Source organism: Chanodichthys erythropterus, chromosome 7 (assembly GCF_024489055.1).
Source record: "Chanodichthys erythropterus isolate Z2021 chromosome 7, ASM2448905v1, whole genome shotgun sequence".
NCBI classification, from domain to species: Eukaryota; Metazoa; Chordata; class Actinopteri; order Cypriniformes; family Xenocyprididae; genus Chanodichthys; species Chanodichthys erythropterus.
Genome location: NC_090227.1, coordinates 35,927,558 through 35,941,738, shown reverse-complemented (window position 1 = coordinate 35,941,738; position 14,181 = coordinate 35,927,558). Strand labels below are relative to the sequence as shown.

The window sequence follows — 14,181 nt, the reverse complement described above, 5'->3', positions numbered from 1 at the left end:
GTGAAGGTGTGAATGGAAAACTGGAGAGGTTAACCAATCACTTGGAAAGGGGACTTTGCTGGCATGAGCTAATTATCAGAATTTGTTTGTGCTATTGCAGGTGGCTTCACTGGAAGCCCTGTTTTAGAGTTAGCTCGGGGAATAGAGGCTCTCCTCGCCTTTCACACGCTATGCTGTCACTGCTAGGCTTATTAGCCTGTCGCCCCTAACGATGCTACGCAAGAGAGGGCCACAGTTACCATAGAAAAAGTTGCCATAGTGCAGCAAAAAAAACAACTTTGCAGCACTTCCCGCACTCAAAGTTCTTTCATTCTGTTGAGCTCTGTATTCTGCCTGTGCCTAATGTGGCCCACTGAAACGTTGTGAATATGTAAGTTTTATTTTAGATGCTTCTATTAAATTTGTACCATACAAAAAGATTTGCTTAAACCATTTTTTTTCATGCACTCTTCAATTTTGAATTTTTTGACTTTATTATTTAGCATGTCTTCTTTCAGAATTCAGACCAGTGGAAAGAAAACCTCTAAAATACATAAGTGTTAATTTTATTACACTTAAATTATTTTCATGTGTAGCACTTAAGTAGCACTTACACCAAATTTTCCAGTTTTGTTCCTATTTTGAGGGGTTTCTTCTTATTTCAGTAACATGATTTATTAAAAGCACAATATGTAAGATTTTTGGATTAAAATATCCTAAAACCACTGAAACATTGTTATATTTTGTTGAGTTGTGTACTTACATTATCCCAAATGTTTCCAAGAATGTTTAAATCCAGAGAAATAAGCAATTTTAACATGAACCGTGTCCGTGCATCACCTATATATACCCTTTTCTGGTTTTATTTTGTAGAAACCATGGAAACACCAAAGACTCTTTAATATATTATGTGTTTTATTAGACAGGTGAGCAACTGTTTAAATACATTCATTGACAGAAAACTAATCATGTTATATAGCTCAACACAGTAAGCCTTATTGTTTAAATCTTGTTTTCTTGATTTACAGTAAGTACCATGCTTTACCATGCCTAATGTCGATCTAGCTTACTGCAGTGTGCGACAAGTGTCTCATAGTAGCCGCCAAGTGAACACAGAGAAGCACTATAACAACTTTCATTACACAAATGTATCTAATATGATAAACAGCGCTGTTTAACCCCACATACACTTGACCGGAAGAAGCGAGGCGTCATCAACCTACGCCTTTGTTTTGAATAAGGGACCTCTAGCGGCGAAAATGTACATATTATCCCGTTTAACTTTTATTCCTAAAAATTGTGATTTATTTTTGGCTGTTGACAGTATTTTCAGTATTTATAGAGTGATAAAAAGAGATATCCAAAATCCGCTCTGTAAAAACCTGTAATATGTCGACAAAATGAGACAAGAATTTTGAACCTGGCTTTATAATGCTCTGATTTATGTTCTGAAAAGGTATGTAAAGTAGTGCATATTTAATTAGATAATGTCTCATTTGCATTTAAACATAACATTTCAGAAAACTTGCATACAAATCAGATGTGTTTATGTATTGTGATTAATCAACTGGGGAAGTATGGTGATATCTATTAGTAAAATTTTTTACATTTTTCACCTGTAGTGTCCTGCCTTAAATTACATCAGACAATACAAGTGTATTTCTATATCCTCCAAAAAGGCATTATTTTTTACATTTGATGTCAGATGTACCCCTAAATATATAACCACCCATACACTCTGTATATAATGAAGTGTCTGTCTGCAGTCTTGCTCCTGGTGCTTTTGATTAAGCTCTGCTCCCAGCAGGCACTGAGGTAAAGTCTTAATGAGTTCTGCCCAGTGCAGTCTCTTACATCACACAAAGAATCAGTGTTACCTGTCTTCCAGAGCTTTATCCTGATACCTCTAGTATGATGAGTCTTTATTTGATTTTTTTGTTGGGGAAAATATAAACACATGTGTATCTTTGTCACCCCCTCACACAAAAAAACCCCAATTATAAATGATCACTGATTCTGATTCTTACAGAAGTTTCATTCCCATTATACAAACCGATATATACAAACCGTCATCCAGCAGTGTGTTGCCTGTAGCTCATTGATGCCAGAAGGGAGCGGAGACTGTTGCACATTGTTCACAGTGACTGCAGGGCCACAGTGCGACAAATCACCAGCAGCTACAACAGTGGTGACCAGGGCAATGTGTCACAGCACAGTACATCGCAAGCTTCTGCGTATAGGCCTGTGTAGCCGACGACCCAGTCGGGTCCCCATGCTAACCGCACACCATCGCCAACAACTCATGAAATGGACAAAAGATCATCAAGATTGGACCGTGGATGATTGGTAGAAAGTGGCCTGGTCTGATGAATCAAGATTCCTGGTGCATCAAGTCGACGGCTGAGTGCGGATACGCCGATTACCAACAAAGGCTATGGCACCTGAATGCACTGTTGGGCGGACACAGGCAGGCAGCGGTTTTCTTTGGACACTTTAGGCTCCATTACCCCAATAGCACAATCCCTGACAGCTGTTATCTGAACATTGTTGCAGACCAAGTGAATCCATTCATGGCAACTGTGTGCCCTGCCGGTGATAGCCTTTACCACCAGGATAATGCACCATGCCATACTGCAAGAATCATCAAGGATTGGTTTAAGGAACATTACGGTGAATTTCTGTTAATGCCTTGGCCTGACATGAACCCCAATCAAACATTTGTGGTTCGACTTGGAAAAGCGAGTTCGCGCTACATCATCACCACCCCACAATGTACGGGAACTGGAGGACCTGCTGTTGACATTGTGGTACCAGATACCCCAGAAGACTCAATCGAATGAATGCCTCGCCGCTGTTTTGCGGGCTAAAGGAGGCCCTATATGTTATTAGATAGGTGGTCATAATGTAATGGCTCATCTGTATATATATACAGCTATGGAAAAAATAAAGAGACCACTCCAAGTTCAGAAATCAATTTTAAGTGGTCTCTTAATTTTTTACATATCTGTATATATATATATATATATATATATATATTATATATATATATATATATATATATATTAGGGCTGTCAAAATAACGCGTTAATTTCGATTAATTAATCTGAGAAAAAAATAACGCGTTAAAAAAAATAACGCAGATTAATCCATTCCGTATTGACCTTTCAACCTGGAGCCATTCTAGCCACCATTCTGTGGCTGTAAAATGAAGGAGGGAGACGACTACTGCGCTGACGGACAGAACGAGCAGAGCTGCTCCCTCGTGTGCACGAGCTCTCTCTGTCTACAAAGTAACCGTCTTTGTACTCTCTCTACCTCACACATAATAATCTAAATCAACTGACACAATGCTAAAAGTTCGTAAGACCGAATCCATGTTTCACAAGGTGCAATCGGAGAATGTTTTTCCTGAATAACCGTTGGGTGTGAAAAGTACTCAAAAGAACGTCACCTCATCTTCTCTGACAGGCGCCCTGCACGTGCAGCTGACATAAACCACACTTTCAGTAAACAAAAAGAAAATCCTATCCAGTGGTGAAGTGTTTTCTGTGTTGACAAATCTTTTGCGATGTCCTAATAACAGTCGCGATTCACACGCAACGCGTCAACGTCCGCTAATGTCCAATTCGCGACCTAATGACTCATTTGAACAGATTCATTTTAATGAATCATGACAACAACTGATCTGTCCACACGGTCTATAATGAATCATTTACTCGAACAACTCTGAAATGAGAACATAAGTGTGCTGCTTACCCCATTTAGCAAGGTTAGTAAAATTAGCCTTAAAAATCCACAATATTTTCAGGTTATTTAAATGACAATGTGTAGTAAATTAGGCCTACCTATAAAATCAGTTAGTTTAGACTGGAGTGAGGTGAAACCAGAACAAAGCAAGTTGTTGTTAGCTAGGTGCATTCAATTGTATATGGTAGAAAATTATATTATTAGTTAATATAACTTCTAAATGCTACTTTTTAATACTTTTCAGGTTTAGCAAAAAATCATCTTCTCTTACAAAGCTATAAAATCACTTTTTTTTTTTGCAAAGAGGGCAAGAAAGAATTACAGTGAGAGTGACAGGTACTTTATTGTCAGTATCGGGCTCGCGGATCATGTGGGTAGAGCACTTTTTACTGTTTGTGTGGATGACCATGTCTGTCACCATCGAAGACCATTTTTGACCCAGGAAAAACCCTGCATTGATTCATTTGAATTGAAATATTTAATACTTTCATAGCAAAAATTATGTATGCGACTAATTTAGATTAATTAATCACAGAGTATGTCATTAATTAGATTAAAATTTTTAATTGACAGCCCTAATATATATATATATATATATATATATATATATATATATATATATATATATATATATATATATATATATATATATATATATATATGGGTCCTTAACACAACCCGCTGCCAATCACATCGTTAACAATACACAGCACAAGCTGATTGGTTCCTATTGCATCTGTAGCCAATGAGCTTGCTGCTCAACTTTAAATAGTGGTCAATGTTTGCTGTAGAAGTTTGCAGCACATTTTCAAAGTTCCTCGGAAACCTTCCACTTTCCCCAGCTCCACCTGTATAGATCTGCTATGGATAATTTCCAACCTGGTCTCATGGAAAGACGTACCCGTGGGAATGTTTTCGCGAGTCACAAAAATGCGTACCAATACGTACATATCACTGCAGTTTCCAAACAGAAATGAACACTAGAGGTAGTAAAACAGCAAGCGCTTTTAATCGTTTTCATACACAGTTATGATTACCGGGTCAGATTACACAATATAATGTTATGACTTCAAAACGCTTTTCACCAAAGTGCACGATTTGTAAACAAATATATTTTGGACTTTGAATCGGTTCAGCTCCATATGTTTCACTATTCTGACATAACAAGCTTGCTCTGTAGCTCAACTGATACGGAGTTGTGCTTAGGACGAGGAAGCCTTGGATAAAAAATCCAGTGAAAATGAATCACGGTAAAAGAGCTCCAAGATGAGAGATCAAAACAAGCTAAAACAGCACATTTGCTTTTTTTAACGCTATCGGTTAGGTTTAGGTGAAGTGTTGGTGGTATATTATTTTAAAAAATAATGGAGCACTACACTTTTAGCACCACTGACCAAAAAATTAAAATCAGAACTGCAGTGATTCGTATAAAAACCAGCGTCATAAAAACCTACCAGATTCACATTTATCTGTTCCGGCAAAAAATGAACATGCTTTAAGCGCCAATCATAATTTCATATATGCTTTTTGTGCGGCAGCAGCATGTCTGACATGCGCACAGCAGCGTGTCTATGTATGTATTGCCAGTAGCAAGTCTCTGTACTTGCTCTGCAGCAGCAGCAGCCTAGCAGATATAAGACCAAATACACTAACATTTTCATATCCATTACCATCCTAAACTCTTCCGAGAGTTGTCATGATAGAAATATATATATAAAATTCCTTTTTTGATGTTTGTGTATTGAGTTTTCCACATGGATTTGATCCACAAATTGCACATACACCCTAAATGAAAATACTTTGGCAACTTGCCTGCATGTCTGCTCACACCACTGAACCTTATTTACATGCACCACTGTGTTTGTGAATGCAAATCTTCAGAAACTGACAAATAAAAATGGTTTTCATTTATTTTGATGTGCTCCCCATGGGATGTCTGCAAGAGCCACGTGTAGCAAAGCTCAGCAGCAAATGTGCCTGCTCAGCACTGGTCTGGATAAAGCTTGCATATTCACCCTCATGAATAGGAGATGGGCACGTATGTGGCCTACAGCTCCATCATCACTTGCCCATCTCATGCTCCAGAGGTCATCTGAATTCAGCATCTTTAAGTCTGTAATTAATTTAAGGTTTGAAGTCTGTCTAGATAGATAGATAGCACTGTTTTTCTAGCTCATTGTGTCTGAATCACACAAGGGACAGGAAATTATGCAACTGTTTTGCTCTAAGCACTCCATGATGCTTAACGTACCACATTATTTATTATGACGCTTTTGTTTCAAGGTTTCATAACATGCTCCTTATAAGGATGATGTTACAATGCTTCATCATGAATTGTGTAATGGTCTGAGTACCTGTATTGTAATCTATGGTGATTTCTACAAATAGAGTGAACTATTCATATCGCATAAAGTGTAATGTGCTTTAAAATGGTAATCGTGTTCTCTCTTGGAGAACAGAGTATATTAAATGAATTTTGCAGCTTTTGAGAGACCTAAAACATTTCTTGTAATTGCATATTTAGACAATACGATATAATATTGCTGCTATTTCTTTTATATTATTAATTTATTTTAGAGTATATTTTATAAGAATGTAATTATTCATATAAAATAAAAATTTTATATAAATATAATTTATTTTGTATGACTATATTTTATTATTTTAAAAGATTCATATTAGCAGGTTTAATTTTTAAATTTGATTGCCTATTTACATTATAGAGTCTGGGCACAGTGTTAGACCAGAGCATTCAATTTGTCTTTCATTTTCATTCCTTTTTTCATAGTTCATCTTTCTCAAATTCTCTTTTCTATCTGATTCCCCCTCTGCAGTCCCCTCTCATGCAAGTGCCCTGTTTTATATAATTTATTTATTCAAGAACCCCATGGACTCCCCGTGGATCTCTGGCACCACAGATTAAAAATTTATGTTGTGGTTCAAATAAGCCCTGTGTCTGCCGCCTAGGTCATAGCGGCTCACTGAGCTGAATGGGCCAGGCCAGATCACGCTGTGTGTGGGTGGACAGCACTCAGATATATCAGAGCTTGGATTACACAACATCAGTAATAACATTACTAATGCAGGCAGTGGTTCAGAATACTCTTCAATCCGCTTGAGCATCGGCCAGAGATACAAATTCAGAGATATGTAATCGGACCCTGTACGCTTTTGCCTCCTTTTTGATCCGATGAGACTTTTTGGGGCATATCCACTTCTTAGGTGATTTCTTTTTCCTCCCAGGCTGCTCAGTTTTGTTGTTTGTATGTGGTGTGGTTTGTGTGGTGAATGGTTCAACATTACGTTAGTTGATGCATTAAATAACATTGAGCAGTAAACTAACAATGAGCAATACATTTGTTACGTTATTTATTAATCTCTGTTATCGTTAATAAAGTGTTAATAATAATGGAGCTGTTCATTATTTGTTTATGTCCATTAAATAATATTAACAGATACAACTTTTGCTTTTAATAATGGGTTAACTAAGATTATTAAATGGTTTAGAAGTGTTTTCTTGTTAACCAATTAAAAAATTATCATTCTTTTATCATTTAATCACCCTCATTTATCAATTAATCATTCATATATGTATATATATATATATATATATATATATATATATATATATATATATATATATATATATATATATATATATATATATATATATATATATATATGAATGATGCGACTGACCAATCAGAATCCAGAGAGCCACGTGTATGTGTATATATATATATATATATATATCATATATATATATAATATACACACGTGGCATATGGCAAGCTATTTTGACTTTATTCATTCTCAGGATATTATCAACAATTTAGTTTTCACTAGTTAAAATGCTAATTTTTGATATCAAGAATTATATTTCCACTTGTTAAAACTAGAATTCTTGATATCTGTAATTGTATTTTCACTAGTGAAATGTCACTCAAATTCAATTGTGAGATATCAAGAATGGATTTCTTTCTAGTTGAAATTCCAATTTCACATATCAGAAATACAATTCTTAAAGTACAAATCATAATTTTTGATATCAATAATTACATTGTTAGGCCTACTAGTAAAAATGGTTTTCATTTGAATTCAATTGAATTGCTACTAGTACAAAAAAATGTTCATTTTTGATTTCTGAAAATGTATTTCTGATATTTCAGAATAATTTCAGATATCTAAAATGGCTTTCTTACTGGTAACAATCACATTCATGATATCAGAAACTAACATTTTCACTAGTGACAATCAAATTATTGATATCAAAAATTATGATTTTTACTAGTAAGAATTATATGTCTGATATGTGAAATTGGAATTTCAACTAAGAAATCAATTCTTGAATTGAATTTGAATGGTGACATTTCACTAGTGAAAATACAATTACAGATATCAAGAATTTACTAGTGTAAATGTAATTCTTGATGTCAGAAATGAGCATTTTAACTAGTAAAAATGTAATTGTTGATATCAAGAATTAACATTGTTACTAGTGGAAATGTATATCAAGAGTTCATATTCTGAGAATGAATAAAAGTAAAAACGGCTTGCCATAGTGGTGTAGTGTGGCTCTCTGGAATACTTGCTTCTGATTGGTCAATCCAGTTGCATCATTCAGTGGTTTGATTATTCCTAATACTCACAGTACTCAGTATGTTCAAATTGAGCACTATGTGTTTATATTACACTGTTTGTCTTTTTGTCAGGCCAATTTTTGTACATTGTAATGGACTATTTTTAGTGTAAACTTTCAGATAATATACAGGGGAAAATATTAATTAATTTAAACTTAAAGCAATACATCATGTCCACGTATTTATCTGTTTAGGTAGTAACCTTGATAGCAGGATAAACTATTTGTTATATTTTGCGATAGTGGCCGGCTTTCTTTACATCATCTCTTATAATTTTAGTATTGGTATTGAGTCTTTTATTACTGAGTGACAGTTATCTGAATTTCCCCTTGGCATTTTTAAAAGCACTTCAATATTTCTGATTTCTTCAGTCATTTCCATTTACGTGCAGCACCTCAGTGACTGTGAAAGAGTTTGTCTTATCCTCCTCTAATGTATGACTTGATTTTCTCTCCTTCTCCATATCTTCATTAAATGTTGATGGGGATGAGTGAAACCAATAATCCTCAGACCTCACTGCAAAAACATAGCTGGAAATCAATAGGTTTGCAGCAGTGTGGGAAGAGAAAGAGAGAGAAAACTCTCTCCTATCAAATATTAATCATTCATTTCCTCAAGGGAATTAGGGGAGTGCTGGTGATTTGCTGTCTGACCCAATTAAGATCCTCCTGCATATCTCACTTAGGTTCACTGTAACTTCCATATATTGTCAATAGGTATAGGCTATAGAGATTGAGAGACATCAAGGAGCAATGGGTGGGAGAACACTGGCACATGCACAGAGAAACAAACTTTGGTACGGGTTACCAAAGGAGCTCCTAACACATGAAAGCTCAGAGTATTCCTATTGAATTTCTCTCCCATATCTTCAAGGTTAGAGATGTATTATCCTGTGTTCTGTTCTAACAATGAAACATAGAAATATACTTTTTATCAATTTACAAATAACCAAGAACCCCACAAATCTAGCACTGAAAGCTTTTGTGTACTGTGAGTGTTTTTCTTCGGGTCTGTAAAGGATGTAGTGAAAGCCATTCAATGTCACCCTGCTGATCTGTTGATGAACTTGTCTATGTTTGGGGGAATGGGTGTATTTTTTTTTTTTTTTAAGGAAATCTATTTCATATTTGAGCTTTTGGAAATAAATGAACCATAACAGGCTGGAAGGCTTGTCAACCTGAAATGAGAAAATACTTTTATTCTTATTCCTGGGCTAAGTTACATCTTGAAAGTTATTGTTCTGTGCATTGTGCTCACATTCCCCATGCTAACATTACTGAATTTATTTTTTAAATGAATTTTGAATGAATGAAAAATGAATAAGAATTTTGCAGCCTGACACATTTTTTTTTTTTTTTTTTTTTTTGCATAATCATTGGAGAGTATATATATATACAGCATATATTTTTAAATGAGGGACAAAATGGTGACTGATACTGTTATATTGTGTCTCTGTTTGTTCTAGTGCTTGTTCCCAGTCCATGTTCTGCTGCAGCCACAAAGAAGTGCAGCTCCATCTATAAAGGGTTTGCCCAGTGTCTGCTTGCCCTGGGAGACAGTCTCTCTGTCAGTGCCCAAAAAGATGAGGATATACAGGAGATCGACTCTATTTGCAAGTAAGGAAAAAACCTGGTCCAACACAGACATAAACATGAATCTATATTCTGTATATAAGTAATTTTTTTTTTTAAATAATACTTTTTTCAGCAATTAAGCATTAATTTGATCAATAGTGACAGTAAATACTTATACATTGTCAAAAAAAAACTTAAAAAAAACAAAAAAAACTTCTTATTCATCAGAAAAAATCTGAATAAAGTGCATCATGGTATCAACAAAAATATTAAGCAGCACAGCTGATTTCAACACTTTTGACAATATTACTGTTTATATGTATTTTTGATCAAATAAGTCCAGCTTTGAGCATAAAATCCTTTTTTCAAAAAGATTTAAAAATCTTACTGACCCCCAAACAATCATTTTATTTATCACATTTCTGAAATAATGAAAATCATAATTGTCTTTTATCACAACAGTGAACAAGATTAAACATAGGAGTGGATTTGTAATAGTATCACCTCTTTGGCTTGCTTAAATTTTTCATCTTGTGACAAAAACATGATAAATATTTTTCTTAAAAATATTGTTTTAATTAAAGGTGCTCTTAGTGATGTCACGCGTTTTTAGGCCAAAACATTTTTTGTCACATACAGCAAACATCTCCTCGCTATATATATAAATATATAGAAAGGTGCACACAGTGACATGCACACAAACACAAAACACCATCATGGTAACACACATGACACTAAAATAATGCAATAAACATTCATTTAACAACAAAAGATGTAATATAAAACCTAATGAACATAACTGATAACAAAAAACTAAAGGAAACATAATTAATACAATTAAAAACATAAAATGTAAAGTGTCACACAGGGAATTCTGGGGATTTTCAGTTTGCGGCTTTTCGCTGCAAATTATAAGATGATTTGTACTTTTTACTTAAAAAAAATGGTACATTTAACAGTATTTTACTGTAAAATGACACAAAATAAGGTTACCGAACTTACTGTTAACCAATTAAAAGGTTTTTACTGTAACATTTTTACAGTATATATATATATATATATATATATATATATACACACACACACATTCATTTTTTTTTTTAAGTTACAGAGGTCAAAAGGTCAAGCTGAACACCAATGACCCACCAACACATTTACTTCTCTGTATAGCCACATAAAATGCCTCGCTCTCACACCACAGGAGTATTTGCAGTACGCCGTTCATTGTGTTGTCACAGGGAGAATGTGATATAGAGTATCACAGTTCACTGATATGACACCTCATTCATTCTCTAACTCCCTACATTGCCTTTCATCTCATTTTCTGTTGCTCCCTTCCACTCTTTTCTCCATTTCTTCCTCTGCACACTCATCTTTCTCCTCCTCCCAAGTGCTGGATATTCTAATTAAAGACTAGGTCTCTCTCTATTTCCCTGTCTGTCTCATTCCTTCTGCCCCTCCATAGATCACGCATCTATGATATGACTTTATATTATGTCACACCCTGTAGCTGCAGGAACTCTTTAAGTATTCATTGTGTAGCAGCATGATGTTGTTAAAGAACAGCCTCCTGTATATCCTCCAGTCAGACTCAATCTGTTACACTTCGCCCGTTTACGCCACTTACTGAATGAATCATGATCCACGCGACAGCATTATATGGTCCTGCGTTTAGCATTCAAGGCATACACAAGCAGGCAATGAGGAGGGTGCTTTCTTTAACACAGCTATTTAAGCGTTATTCCTCCAGGTACCAATTAATCCTGCCACTGAGCTCACTGATCGCGTGCACACACGCGTAAACACAGGTACGCACGCTCTCGCGCAAGTACGCGTTCGCACGCAGGTTCGCAGCAAGTGTGTCTGATCGTTTGTCATGGGATCTTCACTGTCCCACCAGACTGCAAAGTGTCAGGTTTAGGCCAAGACTGCTCCTCTCTCAGAGATCTGAGAGGGATGTTTAAGAAAGGAATTGGTGGTGAAGGACATTTGTGGAGTTGAAGGACAGACTTCCACTATGAACTGCACACATACATCACTGTTTAATAGTTAACAGTGCTTCACTCTATGGGTTTTAACATAAAAGGGTGTTTCTTCAGTGGGAACTTTTATACCCCTGGGGGGGGGGGTAAGTTTTATTAAAACTAACAGATTTTTTGTTCTTTTTATTATCTGAAGGACATATTTAAACTTGTGAAACTCTTGGGAACTTTTACTTTTTGTCTTTATCATTTATTTCTGCTACTTTTCAAATGCCTTTTTTTGTGGGTAGATTGTTTTTCTCTTGCTCAAGACCCAGACTTTCAAGGTTAAAATACAAAAAAAATCCATCATAAAAATATTAATATTGCAAAAAAATCAAATTTTTAAAACTATGATGATTTAATGAATAGTAAAATAATCATAAATCAGTTTAAAATTTATTTAGATGATAACGATTTACTGTTCTTCAGTTATTTCTACCGTAATCAATAATTTTGACATGAAGGTTTATCAAAAATTAGTGTGCTTGGTTACCAAGGAGACAACAGTGAAGAGCATGCCCAAGATGAAATATGAGATCTGTACAGAAAACGATGAAAAAAATCAACCTTTATTGTGAACCAAATATTTTTATTCATCTTAAATTAGGCTGTAATTTTGTCTAATTATGAAAAAGAGTTTGTTTTTAGGGTACATAAAATATTAAATTTTTAATTTCCACCACAATCATTTCCATCACAGAATGCTTTTGTTGAAAAAAAAACAAACAAAAAAGATTTTTTGTTGTTGTTGTTGAAAATATTGCATATCGTTGCATCAACCTTTTTGCTCTTATAAAAATATAAAAATATTTTCGCTCTGGTGTTTTACCTTTTCATCATTATTTATGCTCTAAAAATCTCTAAAGATTTAACAAATCCTGAAATCCTTGCTTAATTAAAATAAACATTAGTTACTTTTGCATGCAATTGATTAATTATAGACATTTATAATATTGATGATCATTTTAGAGTATAGAATCTATATGTTATTTTTGGTTGCAGAGGTGTTTTATTATATAAAACAAATATAGTGCTTAATACTTGATATTAGGTATGAAGTGTCTAAATGTAATATATAAATATCTTAAATTCATAGCCTGACACTAAGTAGATTTATGACAGATTAAAAAGCCCCATATCTTACAGTAGTGCTCCTTTATTTAAAACTGTAGCTACATGAGGGATGTTTCAGGTTTATTTTTATCAAATTCTCGCTCATTAGCTTGTAGATTAGGTATTAATTATTCAGAACATTTAACCTTAAGCTTATGTCTGTTGCAGATCCTGGGATGATTTTCATGACTGTGCAAATGTGGCCATGGCCGGCTGCCCTGAGGAGGCTGCTACGGTGTGGGAGTCTCTGAGACAAGAGTCCAAAAAGATGCAGTTTTCTGGAAACCTGTATGAGATGTGCTCCAGTCGTAGCCAATCAGCAGCTGCCTCTGATTCCCAAAGCCCCGATGAGACCAATCAGGAGTCGTTAAAGGGACGCGCTAGTCATAAAAGTCTGACCTTTCTGACCTTCTGTTTGCCTGTGCTACTACTGTTTCCATGGATATAATCACATCTCAAGACTCACCTCAGCGTTCAAATATTCAGCACATATAGACAACGATACTGACTGCTTTTGTTCTGACATTTTCATACAGATCTCATGTAGTACTATAAGATTCATTTTATGCTTCAAATGAAGCCGTTCAAAACAAAAAGAATGTCGTTTCCACACAAAGGACACGTTTTCAGGTCCAAAACGCTTAATTTTGTTATTTATTTATTGTTTAATTGTGACCAAAAAAAAATCTTAAAATCTTAAAGGGTTAGTTCACCCAAAAATGGAATTTCTGTCTTTAATTACTCACCCTCATGTCATCCCAAACCTGTAAGATCTTCGTTTGTCTTTGGAACACAAATTAAGATCTTTTTGATGAAATCCGAGGTTATCTGATCCACACAGTATTGGCCGGCTCTGGCAGTTTTAACGATGTCTTTACTACTTTTCTGGACCTCAAAAGGTGCAATGATGTTGCCGAGATACCCTCGGATTTCATCAAAACATATCTTAATTTGTGTTCTGAAGACAAACAATGGTCTTACAGGTTTGGGACGGCATGGGGGTGAGTAATTAATGACAGAAATTTCATTTTGGGGTGAACTAACCCTTTAAAGCTTGGCTAGGCAATGTTTTTCAACTCTTTTTATAATACTGGTTGGAACTGT

At 35.0% G+C, this 14,181-nt stretch overlaps 1 protein-coding gene across 1 annotated transcript in view; it reads left to right on the top strand.

Moving 5' to 3' along the window:
- nrn1la (neuritin 1-like a) overlaps positions 1-13,687 on the top strand; it is a 33,351-nt gene extending 19,664 nt beyond the window's left edge. Inside the window, exons 2-3 of the mRNA XM_067389322.1 lie at positions 9,832-9,982; positions 13,246-13,687. Of these exons, the coding sequence (XP_067245423.1) occupies positions 9,832-9,982; positions 13,246-13,525 (431 nt within the window). The 3' untranslated portion in view covers positions 13,526-13,687. The remainder of the gene's footprint in view (positions 1-9,831; positions 9,983-13,245) is intronic.
- Positions 13,688-14,181: the final 494 nt, after the last annotated feature.